The sequence below is a fragment of the Phragmites australis genome, chromosome 10 (genome assembly GCF_958298935.1).
Source record: "Phragmites australis chromosome 10, lpPhrAust1.1, whole genome shotgun sequence".
NCBI lineage: Eukaryota > Viridiplantae > Streptophyta > Magnoliopsida > Poales > Poaceae > Phragmites > Phragmites australis.
In genome coordinates, this window is record NC_084930.1 from 19,322,429 (window position 1) to 19,338,891 (window position 16,463).

General features: G+C 41.6%; 1 protein-coding gene across 1 annotated transcript; it reads right to left on the bottom strand.

Moving 5' to 3' along the window:
* Positions 1-9,944: 9,944 nt before the first annotated feature.
* LOC133930023 (probable transcription factor GLK1) lies at positions 9,945-13,793 on the bottom strand. Its single transcript, XM_062376713.1, has 5 exons — positions 13,071-13,793; positions 12,838-12,978; positions 10,718-11,122; positions 10,496-10,624; positions 9,945-10,387 (listed from the first exon to the last, which is right to left on the bottom strand). Exons 1-5 carry the CDS (start codon positions 13,605-13,607, stop codon positions 10,241-10,243), a joined length of 1,359 nt encoding a protein of 452 aa, XP_062232697.1. The 5' UTR covers positions 13,608-13,793; the 3' UTR covers positions 9,945-10,240.
* Between the last annotated feature and the right edge of the window lie 2,670 nt (positions 13,794-16,463).

The window sequence follows — 16,463 nt, forward strand, 5'->3', positions numbered from 1 at the left end:
TTCTGGAATATCCGAATTAAAAACAGCCTGGAATCCTTTTTGCACACCCGGTCGGCTAGCCACTGAGGTTGACAGTGGGCCCGGCTGGTTTGACCACGGGTAAAAATCGACCCCCGCCCAGGCAGGAGGCGAACGGCACAACGTCGGTGCCCGGGGAGGACAACAATGTGATCAGTGGAGGCGCACGAACTCGACTTGTGTACATGTCATCGACCGCAATGGCCGGAAGGCGGCAAGCGGCGGCGCACAGTGGAAATAGCACAGCGGCAGCACGGCTCGGCTCACCGGCGGCTAAATGATGACGCAATCAAGCTAAACGAGCACCCCTACAGCATCTACGCAGGAATGTGGATTCAACAGCACTGCTAGTTTTCGACAGGCCCGACAGCGTCCCAGCCGGCAGCATGCGCCGAGGTGGTGGCGGCGGGCGGTTGACACGGAGAAGCATGCTGGCAATAGGCAAAAGGGAAAACTACACGTGCAAAGGGTTCAGGAGATCGTGGGGAAGCTCACCATAGGACCGATTCGTCTGGAGAAGCAACGGTACGGTGGCTTGACGGAGATGTGGCGACGAAGGCCGCCGGAAATGGGGAAGAAGGTGCGTGTGCCCAATTTCGGCCGCGGAAGAAGGGGAATCTAGCGGGAATATGCGGGTGGAGCATCGCACAACCCCATCCTTTGCTCCTCATGGCTTGGGCTTGGTTGAATCAAGCTCGGCTCGTCGAATTTTGCCGGCGACGCGGTGTGCTGCTGTGCGGCGCTGCTCTGATCTAGACTCGGCCGAACGAGAGAGCGGGAGAGAGAGAGGAGAGAGCAGCGAGGGGGGAATAAGGGCGAGGCCGATCACTTGACCTCGAAAACTCGGCTTTCGTGACTCGACGGTCAGCCGCAATAGTCAACATGGGTGGCCAAGAGAGCAGCTGAGAGCGGGGAAACACGGGAGTGGGTGCATGAATAGTGATCCACCAGTTAAATTCATCCCCACCACTTCATCCATCCAAATGAAGATCTTTTTGTGGTCCAAAATTCATGGAATAAATTTTGTGTGAAACTACAATTCATGTGTAGCCCATTTTAACTTGTTTGACCCATAATGCCTGAGCAAATTTCAAACTAAAACTCCCCAAACATACAACATTGTTTAACTTGTGGTAATTTTTATGCCTTCGAAACCATCCCCAAAAATTTGGAAAAATTCATTTATATTCTTCATATTGCATGGACTGTTTTCTAAAATTATTTCCAACCCTATGTTGTATAGCAACATTGTGAGTTACTTAACAATGCACCAATTAACATTGATTTTCACAAATTATGTTTAATTGAAAGTGTATGTTCATAATTCATCAAAATAATTAAATATGATGCTAATGATGATTATGATGCTTAATGACATGTTTAAGCCATTTGGGCTGTCACAGTCACTGACAAAGTATCTAGAGACGGTTGCTAAACTAGACGTATATGTAACATGACCGGTCGTCTTAGTGTGCCGAAAGTCACAGAGGTTTTTGATAGAAACCATATGTGATAACACACAGACGGATATTAAGAAAAACCGTCTATAATGTGTCATAAGATATAAATAGATATTAAGAAAAATTGTCTATAAAGTGAAGACATAAATGAATATTAAGAAAAACTATCTGTGATGTGAAGACACAAATAAACAATAACAAAAGTTGTTCGTGATGTGTCATAAGACAAAGATAGGCATTAAAAAAAACCGAGAGGTGTCACATATTGATATTAAGAGGAAAATCATCTGTGATGTGTAATAAGATACATACGGATTTTAAGAAAAACTATCTGTAATGTGTCATTAGACACAGACGAACATTAAGCAAAACTGTTTATGTCTGTAGTGTAAATATTATATGGATTTCCAAATTGTGTCAAATGAAGAAAACCTTTGTATAAAAATTGTAGTTCTCTTCGAGATCTACAACTGTGCAGTGTATAACCTTTATATTTGAAGTTATTTAAATACCCAAATAATTATTTAAAGTTTCAAACAACAATGGCTAAAATGATAAAATATCGTATTGCTATCAACAATGATGTATAGGTGACATGGAAAGGAGCCTATGCGTAATGTTGGAGGTCACAGGTTCGATGCCCATAAACCATACTCGAGCGTATTTCGTGTAAAAAATAACATGACTTGTGTAATGGCATGGCAGGGGCCGCGACAACGTGGCCTAGGTGCGTAAAACTTTTTTTATTTTTTCTACATTCAAAATCCTATTTTTCTGAAAAATTAGTAGCATATCCGGATATTAAGGAAAACTGTCTGTGATATATAAAAATACATACAAATATTAACTAAAATCATCTATGATGTGTCATAAGATATGCACTGGCACTAAAAAAATTATCTATGTGTTGTTATATTACAGACGTAGTGTTATCCATTTGTGACAATCTCAATACCACAGACAGTTTTGCAGAAAAAAAATAAATCCATTTAGGATAGAATTTAACAACCGTATATGATAATCCGCTTGGAAGTAGTGAGTGCACTCATGCATATACTCAGTTCTCTTACTGAACACAACCTTCAACACCAAACACATATCTCACGACGTGATCCTTCATATGATAGACTACACATAGTTTATGTATATCTTATGGTGTAATTATCTTCACATGTAAAGTTCTCTAGCCTGATCGTCACGTGTGAGCTTCTCACCGTGTTGACCTTGATTTCTCTTTAACTTTAGTCCAAGTCATCGTCACCGATCATGTTCATCCTCATGACACGCTGAATAAAATCACTAACCAATTCCAAGCATAGATTTTTCAAATTTGATTCATGTTAATCTAGACAATATTATCATTATCCTAAACCCTTTTCTTTTGCCGATGTCACCATAAATCTAATTTTTCATCGTTCATAATTTCAGGCTTTGCTGTGTCGCCGGCAGTGAGCTCTCCATGGCACCAAGCCAGCAACTCTCCGGTTACATGCTGTCCCGCCACCGCCGTCGCCTCCGTCAGTGCCGAGCGCTATAGCTCGATTTAGCTGTCGGTGGAAAAAATCGCACGAAACTGTAGTCAATCTCAGTCTCGTTGGTCGTCTGACGTGGTTGCAACTCGCCTCCGGCTCCTGTGTGCAGATCAGACGGAACTCCCCAAGGCGTGGCACTGTCCTGCATGGCAAGTTTTTTTCTTAGAAAACTTTATTACCTCTCAATATTACACGGAAGTGATATAATATAATAATATCCTCTCAGTTTTTATATAATTAAAATATACATAGCTAAAACAAGAAACTAAATGACAAAACTAAAAAAAAGTCAATAAGCTAGAATGAAAACTCTTAGATGCGATTATTAAGACGCAATTATTAAAAGTGATTTCAATATGCATGCTAGACTGTTATTCAAACAGGTTAAAAAAGAACTCTCGAGATAATCACTCTAAATATATTGTCACTATAGTAATCAGTACGTAATACTACTATCAATATAACACAAACTACGAGTAGAACTAGTGTATATGAAAAAGTAATCTGTAATAAAGAAATAGATTTTTTCTGTTAAAGATAATATTATTTCTGCATATCTATATCAACCAATAAAAAATAGTAGCTGCAGCAAATATATTAGTTTTCAAAGTTTCATATATACTCCGAAACCAATTCTTAGACGAATTCGATGCATGAGAAGCTTCTTGATATATCATCTCTATTGATTCTGATTTCTCATCTAAGCTCTCCAGATTGAACTGGATTCGCAGATCCGCATCTCACCAGTGTTGCCAGGAGATAGTCGGCTCAAGATGCACCGACAAAGACGAGGAGGGGCTGTCCCGTGGTGCTGTGGGGCGGGAACAACGGCGTGGCGGCCGGGCCGGGCCACAGCTCTGAGTTTGAAGCTGCTCCCGCGATGAGAAAAAAATAGAGGAATGGGAACGGGATTGCTGGCGATGGAGGTACCAAGAACGGAGGAAAGTGATGGTGGCGGAATGGAGTTCCTCTGGCTCAGATTGGAGATGGAGATGGGCTGCTTGCTGATTTGGGGAAACGGAGAAGGGAGTGTCGGCGGCTGTAGGGGAAAACGAGGGAGAAGAGGATGAGAGAAGTGAACAGGAAAATGAGAGCAGAGTAAGTGAGGGTCTGCTATATGGGCCCTACTGCCACGTGTCAGCCACAACTACCTTCGGAATTCGTCGAGGGGTTTAACATGCACGTTATTGATAGTTTAGGGGTCATAATTATCTAGTTTTAGAGTTCGAGGGCCAAAAGTAAATTTTGCCGATAGTCGAGGGCCACAAACGCTCTTCTAAAATTGTAATTTTATTTTATAATAGTATTCTTCAATCTCTAGAATTAGTATTCAAGTATTTATTCGAAGCTTATAGAATGTTAAAAAATAATATCATTTGAGTTCTTAATATTTAACGCTACCTTCAAGACCTTTCCTCGAATATTATGAGGAGGTTTGATATTTTTTAGACCAAAATAACATTATGTACACCCTTTTACAAATTAAAATACAGAATACAATAAAACATGAGAAACAGTCCAATATGTATGTTGTCTCTCCTAGATCTTTCATTGAAAAACTCTTTTGCAATGAAGATTTGATAGCATCAAGCATTAGAATATCATTCCCGATCAATAATATGTCATATACATATAAGACCAGAAACACAAGTGTGCTCCCACTTGCTTTTTTATAATCACAAGGCTTTTCTTTATTCTTTATGAAACCAAATCCTTTGACCACTTCATCAAAACAAAGATTCTAACTTTGAGAAGCTTGCTTCAGCCTATTGATGGACTTTTGCAGCTTGCATATCTTCCTAGTATTTTTCGGATTGACATCGAGTAAATCGTTGGTATCTCTTCAGGCTATGTCATGTACACATCCTCACTTAGGATTTCATGAAGGAAAGCCGTTTTGACATCCATCTTCTATATCTTATAGTCATAATATACAACAATTGCTAGGATGATCCTAATAGACTTTAGCATTACGACAAGCGAAAATATTTCATCATAATCAACACCTTAAATTTGCCTAAAATCTTTCACCACCAATCGTGCCTTCTAGATGTGAACATTCCCATCAATGTCTATCTTTTTCTTAGAAACCTATTTGCACTCAATTGCTTTAACACCATTGGGTGGATCAACCATGTTCCAAACTTGATTATCGTGCATAGATTCTATCTCAGATCTCATAGCTAGCGGCCATCCACCACGGCTTCCGAGTAGGTCTTAGGTTCATTATTGTCCAACAATAAAATATCGTGCTACTCTGCGGTTAGGAATATAAACCTCTCAGATATGCGACTGATCCTTTCCGACAGTCGTTGATGAGCCTATGGCTCCTTCAGATACGATCAATACCGCCAATAATTCTCAAATCATACAAAGTCCAATTACAAGAGCACGTGCACGACAATTAGACCACAAGGTGAACTCGTTTCTAGCTATTCACGTTTACTTGAATGGATTACTACTAAATTCTTATGATATTTTATTGCTTAGGAATATGGGAGAAGCACTACAACCTTACCCAGATGTCACCCCTTAAAGGCCAAGTCTACTCGTACTCAAGGCTGAGCTCTGGTTGAGGTCGTGGTTTTGGTCGAGTCTCAAAATAGCACATCAATAAAACGGGCATAACTCTCTCATACAAAGTCCGTTTTAGGCGTTCTTGGACTTGCTGCAAAGATTATATCGATCCCTTTCCAATGGATCTATGTTCGACCAAATATTCCTTATAGTTTAGTTAGAGTCGAAGGAATAAGGTGCTATGTCACCGTTCTGGACCCTGTTAGGTTTTGTAATCATGTCGAGATCGGAGTCCAGGTTGTGCATGCCTCTTTCCACGGCTGCACAACCCTAGGTTGACCCCCTCATATCTCCCAATAAATATACGGTAGCCATCATAGTTTAGGTTCAGGTTTAGCTTAGATTATTCTATTTTAAATAGTTTCACTGTTTATCGGTTTGTTGAACCCCAAACTCGAGTATTTCATTAGTAATTAGCAATATTCAGATTGCATCTACCTGTTCTTACTTGTATTCTCAATTCGCTTGCAGGAAAAGACTTCTTGGCAAGGTCAACTGCATCTTGGTACGATTGATAACCACGGAGTAGTGCTGTAGTGGTTGCGAGGGTTCTCGATCTGTTCTGTTTGGAGCCTTTGAATCATCGACGTCGAAGCTCCACCAATCGACTTATCATATTATCTTTCGGAAGATCAGGCAAACACACATCAAATGGTATCAGACCTCGGTTACCCGTTAGGTAATTTCAGTTATCCCTTTTGTTTAGTCTTGTTCCATTGTCTAGAGTCCAGAAAAATTGCCCCACAAAAATATTTAGATCATAGTTTTTCTGCTGTCCAAACCACTTTGAGCTTTTCATAATTTTGTTTCCAATTTTCACGTTGTTGAGTTTTAGTCCATCGTTGGTGTCTTTGTTGCTGGTCGAGTCATCATATTCTACTTTCTAGTGTCGAGTTTTTGCTGTCTTAGTCATCGTGTATCTCGATTTGCCCTTGTCTGCTTTAGTCGAGATTGTGTCACAGGCCATGTCGACCACTAGTCAAGTTCGACCATCAACTCAGGTTCAACTACTAGTCATGTTCGACCATCTACTTTGCTTCGACCACTAGTCGGGTTCAACCATCAACTCAGGTTCGACCACTAGTTGTGTTCGATCACCTACTCGAATTTGACAATCTACTTAGGTTCGACCACTAGTCAAGTCGACCATCTACTCAGGTTTGACCACTAGTCACTCCGACCACCCACTCAGGGTTCCGACTAGTCACTCCGACCACCCACTCAGGGTCCGACCAGGTACTTCGATCACCGACTCGGGTTCGACCACCTAGTTGCTGCGACCATCTAGTCGGATCTGCCCACCTTCTCAGATCCGACCACTTAGTCAATGTAGCCAAAGTTGAGAGAGAGAGAGAGAGAGAAACGGAGGTAGCGCACCTTCTCAAATCATTTTATTACCTTTATACCCCTGCTCTTTGGAAAAAGCTTGTGACCTATATACATAAGCCTCACAACCCCATATCTAAAGGAAAGACAACCCGGGACACTTTCCAGTTCATATCTCATATGATGTCTTTCTACGACTTTAGATGGAACCCTATTTAAATTGAATGCAGTAGTTCCCAGAGTGTATCCTCAGAAGGATAATGGATGACCAGATTGGCTCATCATGGACTAGACCATGTCCAACAAAGTCCGGTTCCTCCATTTGGACACTCTATTCCATTGAGGCGTCCCAGGTGGAGTCAACTGTAGAACAATTCCATATTGCTTTAGATAATCACAAAAATCATAGCTCAAATATTCATCTCCACGATCATATCCTAGAAATTTAATTGTCTTACCAAGTTGATTTTGTGCTTCATTCTGAAACTCCTTCAACTTTTCAAAGGACTTAGACTTATGCGTCATTAGGTAGATGTAACCATATCTGCTAAAGTTATTGGTAAAAGTAATAAAGTACTGAAAACCACCTCTAGAGATAGAGCTCATTGGTCCATATACATCAGTATGTACCAGGGCCAACAACTCACTCGATCTCTCTTCTTTACGGGTGAAAGGTCCCTTAGTCATCTTACCATGTAAACAAAATTCATATGTATCAAATGATTCAAAGTCAAATGAATCAAGAAGACCATCTTTATGGAGCCTCCGCATGCGTTTCTCATTTATATAACCTAAGCAACAATACCAAATAAAAGTGGGATTCAAATCATTAAGCCAAGGCTTCTTCATATTAATATTATAGACAGGGACATCCTCAATATCTAGAATATATAATCCATTCATCAATGGAGAATTACCATAGAGCATACCATTCAAATAAATTGAACAACACTTGTTCTTTTTTATGAAATCATATCCATCTTCTTCCAAACATGAAGAAGAGATAATGTTTTTGCTCAAGGAAGGAATGTAATAGTAATAATTTAATTCCAAAACTAATCCTGAGGGTAGCGATAAGGAATAAACACCAACGGCCAATGCAGCAACTTTTGCATCATTGCCGACACGAGCATCCATCTCGCCTCTCACACACTTCCTAGTCTTTTTCAATTCCTGCAACGATTTGCAAGTATGAATCATCGATCTGGTATCAAATACCCATGAATTATTAGGACAAGTAGCAAGATTAATTTCAATAACATTTATACATGAAGTGAAAGTCTTACTTCCCATTCTTCTTCTTGAGTTCTTCCAAGTATAACTTGCAATTCCTCCGCCAATGGCCAGGTTTATGGTAGTTGTGGCAAGCATCAGAAGCAGCAGGGCTAGCCTTGAACTTTTCGATAGGTTTAGGCTTTGAACTCGATATCTCATCTGATGCTTTAGCCTTGACCTTATGCTTTCTCTTCTTGCTATCCTTCTGAACCATCATCACATGATTAGAGCTTTTTTGAATGCTTTCCTCAGTAGTCTTAAGCACCCCATGCAATTCAGCCATGCTCTTCACTATACTATTCATATGAAATTCAAAATGAATGGCTCGAAGCTTGCAAGAAGCGATTGGAGAATCACATCCATAGCCAACTCAGGACTAAGGAGAAAACCAAGTTTTTTCAAGATCTCAATGTAACTAATCATCTTGATCACATGAGGACTAACTGCACTACCTTCTATCAACCTGCATGCAAACAAGGACTTGGAGGAGCCTCTTGACCCTAGCTTAGTTCTCAAACATACCTTAGAGTCTCACAATCATATCGTGAGCATCCTCATTCCTATATTACTTCTGAAGCTCAGAGGACATAGTAGCAAGCATGAGATAGCTAACATCGAGTGAATTATTGGTATGCTTCTCGTACGCCCTCCGATTAGCGGCGATGCATTATCAGCTGGTTCATCAGGATAGGAAACCTCTAGAATATATTCCTTTTTCTCTTGTTCGAGAATAATTCTCGGATTTCTATACCAATCAATAAAGTTTGTTCTAGATAGTTTTTTTCAAGAATTGAATGCAAATTAAAACTGAAATTGGCATGAACAGTTGGTGCCATGATGTACAACAGAAATAAATATGCTAAATTTAGCACTATGTTTATCTAAACCTTTCATTAAACAATTTAACAAAAGATACTCCCACTAAATAGTTTGAAACCATTTCCCTCTAATAACATATAGTGGAACAAGATCCATATTTAACTAGTTTCTAGTGAGTTTTGGCATCACTGTTAGAAATTTAGGTGACATAGGTAAGCAACATCTTGCTTATCCGGCACTCCTGAGGCAATGCCTCTGAAGAGGTCACAGAAATCTATTATATCCTTCTACCAGAAGGAACCCTTAACCACCATGGCATGCGGGACACACCCTCATTCATAATGGGTGTTCCGCACAAGGTTTCCCCAAGGAATGTTCGCTTTGTTGTAGAATTGTGAAGATGTTTTGCAAGAAGAGCCTCGTTCTGGAGATTAATCACCGCCATTCCTCCTTTGTTTTTGAGAGTGCAAACTTGTTTCCAATCTACCAGACACTTTCCTTTTGTTGTCGCATTACTTTCACTCCACAGGCAGTGCTTTCTTACCCTGTCAATCATCTCTATCACCTTTTTTGGCAGCTTCAGGGTGCATATAGTGTAGGTGGGCAGAGAAGAGAGAACCGCGTTTATCATAGTCAATTTGCCGACCAAACCTAACACGGAGGATGTTACCGTTAGCCTTCTTTCAATTTTGTTCATCAGTGGAGTGTAGGCCTCAGTTTTTGGTCATGTGGTACCCAAAGGCAGCTCAAGATACGTACACGGGAGAGATCCAACCTTGCACCCAAACACCCTACTAGCTGACTAACCTTCTCACTAGTAACATTAATTGGAACCAGACATGACTCGACGTAGATCACTTTCAAGTCCGTGAACTGAGAGAAACTTTGAACAATACCTTTCAGACACCGCAACTCCCTTTGAGAGGCCTTTAAGCTAAACTAGAAGTCTGAAGTAAGATTATCGCAAACATGATTAAGGCCAAGCCTACAGGTACATATTACTTTATTCCGACAAACAGCACAACGTACATGGATGTACTCAGGTTAATTTCTCTAGAAGCTGAAACAAAGACGTAGTCTCTGTTTTTTTTCTTAACTCTGCACAAGTTAAGAGAGTGGTCCATAAATGGTTCACAAAAACTACAGAAAAAAAGGCATGTCGGCAAATTTTTTTTGTCGGACTGATCGGACGAACAGCTATGGATTCATGCATCGTCCATCTTCCAGAGATCATCAACAAGCCGGAGGCACATTTGCCACACCTTGCCTCTGCAGCTCGCCCACGACACTGTCCACTGAAGGCGGCTTCAGGCCAAGAGGCAGTGGCAGCCACGGTTCTGTTAAAACATCACTAATCGCTGCATCTATGCTCTCACTTGACTGAAAGGATTAAAAAAAAAATCCCGAATTAAAACTGCTACAAAAATAGGTTTATATAATCATTTCATCTTGATTTTGCCTCAAATATGTACTTAGTATTTTACGTACCGGTTGTGCCTGTAGTTGCAGCTGCGTATCTTGCTGACTACTCTTGCTCGCGAGTGTTGGAGGAACTAGTGGTCTGTACATTGGAGATGGACACGGCAAAACTCCTCGCACAGGTGGAGCAGGAAATCTCTGAAAAAAAAGACATTAACCTTACCAAACGTTGCTCTTGGATGAAAATCAAATGTCAATTTCCACGATACGAGCTTGTTGATGAACGCTCACCGCAGCTGGCATTGGTATTGCCACGCAAGGAGTCACTTGGTCCGGCATATGTGGCCTCATGTAAGGGTGGTGCCAGAATGCCGGGTCAGACGGCGGAGGAGGAGCCCACGGCGGCGTCGTGGCGCGGGGGACCAGGTGCCGCGGCCACATTGGCACCCTGGGCGAGTCCACTGTTGGGGTCGGGTGGCCCCAGACGTGCAACGGCCGGCCGAAGTGCTGCATAGGGTGAGGAGGGGGCGGCGGTGGCGGCGGAGGGAAGCCGATTGTCGGCACGGTCCACGCGTTCGAGTCTGGCCTTTTCACGGCTGTGGCGCCTCCCCCTGCGGCGTACATTTGCCGCCTCTGGGTCCAGCTTGCCGCCTCAGCTTCCCTTGCAAGCATGTGCTTCCTGTGTGACCGGTACTTCTGCATCATACATAGCACGTACATGTCGTTAAGACGCAGAACACACGAATGAACGGTAAAATTGCAGCATTTTCTGATACAGCAGAAAACGAGAGTGTCGATCTGCAGCTTATGCTTTGGTAACGAGTTCTGATTAAACTCTTAGTATTATGTCTTAGCTAATTCTAATGCTAGCTGTTGCTTCAGTTTGAAAGTTCTGAACTTGTAGTACTGAGTTTGTGGTGTGGTTCGTGGACTTCTTGACGGAACGGGATGTTTTGTCAGTCAAATGTATTCTGCATTCTTATGAATATCTATCGGTGAGTATTTTTGGGTACATGGAAATTACCAAGAGTTACCATAAAATTGTTCCTTCTACAGTATCTCCTATCTTATGAGGAGTAACCAAAATAAAATAAAAATAGGTAGGTACCTAACAGGAACCATAAAAAACTCTTTAAAAGTACATTTATAAGATATTACGGCATTTGTAGGTACTTGCACGGGTGGAGTCCGTGCTAAAACAAAAACCAAATCATTCACCCATGTCTTATTTTGACGGACTAATTTTTATATAAAGAACGTATGGAGCTATTGAGTGCCTTATTTATGTACCTACTAATTTCTATCAACAAGATTGTACACCTGATTTCCTTGTGGTCAACAAGTATGGTCTCAAAGTAACTGAACAAATTGGTTTCATCTTCGAGACGCTATAGCATTACAATGTTCAAATACATGCTGCTCAAAGGGTGATCTTATTGATTTTAAAAAGTGATGTCCTTAGATTGAGTAGATTAAAATACATATACGTTTCTTACAATAGATTTTCGTGCCCTGGCAAAGTCATGCAATAACTTGAATAGTGAACAAATAAACTGAAGGAGTAGTGGTAAGCTTCAGAATCAGTTGATCGCAGTGACCCTATTTTCTTTATTTGCCAAACTGAAGGAGTAGTGGTAAGGTTCCAATAAATGTTGGAGGTAAAAGAAAATTCAAAATTAATCATTTTCAACATGTGAAAATAAAGTAGTAAAGCACCATTGGTAGCCTATATCATTGAGACAGATGTTATATTTGTTGAAGTTTGAGACTTTGAATATAGATAGCTTCAACTATGATTATATATCCATTACCAAATCATTCGAAATCATCTGCAAAACTTAAAAATTGCTTTTTTTTAGAAAATATAATATATAGACTGATATGAAAGTTAATTTGCAATGGTCAAGAAAATTACATATATGCCCCTTATTTTTATTTTTGAATGCCTTTTGTTATTATTATAAAATCTAGAAGTCATGTGTTACAACCAATAGTTACCTAAACAATTTTGCTACATCTTTGCATGTTTGTTGAGTATTAGCTCGGATATTCTAATCACAATCTAGACCAGCTAAATGGAACCAAGAGTTACTTGGCCCTTATTCTATTAAAGAAAGTTTTTACTGAAGTCCAAATGTATTACAGAAAAAATTTACATTACTGGTTACTTGTTGATTGCACTTATAAATACCTATGGCAAAAACATACTGAAAAGTATTCAAGAAACACAGATAAACTACCCACATCCCTACAACTTAATTTACCTGCATCAAAGTTCATACACTTTACATTTGAAAACGTAAAGATAAAATCTTTTAGAGGTAGTACGCAAATAATTATTCGACAATTTCAATCCAAATGACTGCCATCAGAACAGAAAAACGCTGTGCACGCAGTGCACGAACACGGACCTGCAAATGACTGGCTATGTTGTGTCGCGTGAGGGAATCGATGCCCATGATCTCCAGTATCCTTGACGGCACTGCCTTGTCAATGCCGAGCTGCTCCACCGCCTGCACGAACCTCCGGTGAAGTTCCGGCGTCCAGTCCACCTGCAGATATGGCACAACGTGTAATGTCACGAGACTCATCAATCTAATCTTTTTGCTTGCTTTTAGGGCTTGCCAACATGCATGCATATTGCCTTTGCTTTCTTCTTTCCTTGGGAGTTCTTGCTGGACGACTTGTGCCGGCTCTCAGCCTCCTGCGACGATGATGTCGTAGAAGATGGCGATTTCTCCTCAGCCGCGACGGCTTCATCGGCGCCAAAGTCACCATTCCCGACTACCACATCCTCGGCAATATGGATGCACTCCCATTTCCCTTCTTCAACATCTACAAACGTAATGTTCTCCTTGCCAAGGAGACCGCTGCATGGATCCACGGCACTTACGTGCGCCGTATCCACCGAGGGATGGACACTGGGCACCTCCTGGTCCATAACACCATCGCCACCGGTGCCGATCGCCTCAAAGTCGGTGAAGATGTCGGAAGGGTTGACCTCAAGGTCCGGCAGCGCATCGCCGTCATCTAGCCCGAGGAAGAAGTCCCCGAAGTCTATGTCATCAACCGTGAAATCGAAATCCAGGTCGGACACAGGCCCAATCGCCTTCATCTCCATGCCGGCACATCCGGCGCGCTCCTCCATATCGGGGCACCCGACCGGAGACACCGCAAGCATCGCAAATATCTAGCCAGTAGCCACTACGTCACACCTGGAGCTCAGACAGTGCACAGATGCTATGCAATGGAAGAAATGATGCGTTACGGTAGGTTGTTGTAACGTTGTTTTGCGCTGGTGCTGGCGTGCTGCTATTGAGCTAGCTAGCTAGTGTTGAGTATGATGGCAAGTCTGTACTGTCCGGGGAGTATTATGGGAGAATGGAGGAGGCATGTCGACCGCAAGCTCGCAAAGATTTCATTGATTCGTTGGATGGGTAGCTTTGTCCGCGAGTGCAAGTGCAGCTTTGGTCGCTTCTGCGAATTATTGCGGGCTTGCAGCCAGTGTGCCTGTGTGTGGATGAGTGTTTTTTGGAGTGAGTTTTTCTCTTTTTCTTGTTCCTGCATGGACAAATCCAAGTCAGAGAGAGAGAGAGTGGCGACGAAGAAGCCAACAAAAGATGACAGCGGCTGCATGTGTATCGGCCGGAGACTGTCCTGCTCCTGCTGCATGCTCGCTCCTGCTCATAGCTGCGTTTTTAATTCAGGGAGAGAAGGGCTGTGAGCGTAGAAACGCGTTCAAATTTTAGAGGATGGATATATGCTGGGACAAAGACAGCAGCAAATGAAAAACTGCAAATCAAGCACCTCTTATCTACAAACTGTAGTTAGCTACTTGTGCAGGTTTAGTTAGCATAAGAAATTAGATGACGATCCCTGACTTCACTATTAGTCACTGACGCGTGGGGCTAGGCCTATACGTTAGTGATGAAGTTACAGTGACGTTGAAGTCAGGGATCTCATCCCTAAGAAATTAGGAATGGCATCAATAGAGCAGCTGTAAACATGACGCATGTGGCACATCTAGTATTTACTTTTGTTAGATCCTTGAAGAATCAATTTGTAAGCATATGCAGCAACTAATAACTAGCCAAACAGATCTCAGCCAACAAAGCGATACATACAATGGAGGATATTGCAGCATTTGTTGGTAAATGTATGATTTGTTTGATGCACCAAAAGGTACCTTAATGTCTACAACGTTGAAGAGAGTAAACATGTGAATCAGTGGTTGAACTTTCAAAACAGAAGAGTCAACCGGGACTATACACTGAAAATTAAGGAATAAGTCTAATTTGACTCCCTAAACTATGGTGTCAGTTTGTGCCCCCCCCCCCCCTCAAAAACCGGAAATCATTCAACCCTGAGGTTCAAAAACCATGCAAATGACCCCTCACCCCCTTTTCAACCCAGATTTGACCAAAGTCGTACACCACATGTACCTACCCATCCAGGTTAGCTCGCCGAAACAAGAACCCCGAGAGGACTCATCCCTGGCTCTCTCTCTCTCTAACTTTCCCCTTTCTGTTCGAGTGAAATAACAAGATGACAATGGCAATTCCAGGCGGCAATAGCTCTGGGGACGGTGCTTGGTATTGGCAAATCCGACGCATCTTGATGCCAATTTGAACAACTTCCATTCAGGAGATTGTTGTTGCGAAGGTGAGTGCCTATTTCTCCATTTTGTAGGGTTATGTATGGGGTTGTAGATCTAGGGAGATGAAAGTGTTTTAGGCTTGAAATCTGGTTCGTTTTGATGAGTAGTTTGGTTCTTATTTCCTTGTAGCGTGGCTAGATGGATGGCCTTGAGAAGCTCACGATTGGGTTTCATTTTCGGGGAGAGTTCGTTCATGATGAGAAGAAGCTACACGATTGCGGTGGTTCTGAAGCACTATCTTACATTGACCATGATAAAGTATCATTGCCGAAGGTAGTAGGACACTTGAAGGATCACTCTCACATTGAGAAAGGGATGTTGCTTCACTAGTTGTTTCCCAGTAAGGAGCTGTCTGACGGACTGAGAGTGCTTACTAATCACAAAGCATTTCAGTTCATGGCAGACTATGTCACAGATGGTGGAGTAGCAGAGGTATATGTGGAGTCAGCTATAGATTTGGAAGGGTATTTTGAAGAAGAAGGTCAGGAACATACAAACGGTGATTTTGAGCAACAAATGGAAGGATGCAACGTACTAGATGTTAAAGACAGTGATGATGCATTCCAGGTGATTAATAATGTTGTATCTTCTCTATTAAATTATGAGAATGATTTAGCTTCTTTTAGGAAGTTTTATGGGAAAAGCAGTAGCCAGGGTTCAGGGAGGGAGAAACCAAAGTGCAGCAAGAAGCTAACAGTAGGCAGTGCAAGTACAATGACCCAAGTGCCTTCAAGTGAAGGAAACAACAGCTCTGATAGTGACTTCTTACCTGGTGATTGTAGTTCTTCTGAAGCTAATGAGGAAGCAGAACAAATTCAAAAGAATTTTAAGGAGTACAAGAGGCAGTTGAGGGCACGATAGATTGCAAATTTAGATGATGTGATGTGCTCTGGCAATGTTGTTGTAGAAGTTTATGCTTAGTTAGGGGGATTGGATGATGGCAATGAGACACCTGATGCTGACAGTAGTGCTAATGATGAGGATACATTTGAGGAAGGAAGGGATAGGAAGTTAGTTTGGCAAGTAGATAATTTCCCTAGGTTTAAGAGTAAAGGATTTGTTCCTTTGTTTACTTTTTGGGAATGAAATTTGTAGATAAGAAGGTCTTTAAGGATGCAGTGATCAAGTATGCTTTGGTATGAAGGAAGGTGATTAATTTTGTCAAGGATAAAGGGTATAGAGTGAGGGCAAAGTGTGACTGGGCCAATTGCCCTTGGGTATGAGTACTGTCCACTAATAGTAGGTCAGATAGCTGGCAAATAAGTACTTTCATAGATGAACACACTTGCCCCTCTAGAAGAGACAACAAACTAGTTACTACTAGGAGGGTAGCTAACAAGTTTGATAACCTAATTAGAGCTAACTCTCAGTGGGATATGC

Excerpts from the sequence above, each read along its gene's own strand:
- LOC133930023 (XM_062376713.1), bottom strand. The coding sequence starts at position 13,607 with ATGCTTGCGGTGTCTCCGGTCGGGTGCCCCGATATGGAGGAGCGCGCC. Across the intron at positions 12,979-13,070 it reads AAGGAAAGAAGAAAGCAAAG|GTGGACTGGACGCCGGAACT; the intron begins GCAATATGCATG and ends CCATATCTGCAG. Across the intron at positions 10,625-10,717 it reads CAATACCAATGCCAGCTGCG|AGATTTCCTGCTCCACCTGT; the intron begins GTGAGCGTTCAT and ends CTTTTTTTTCAG.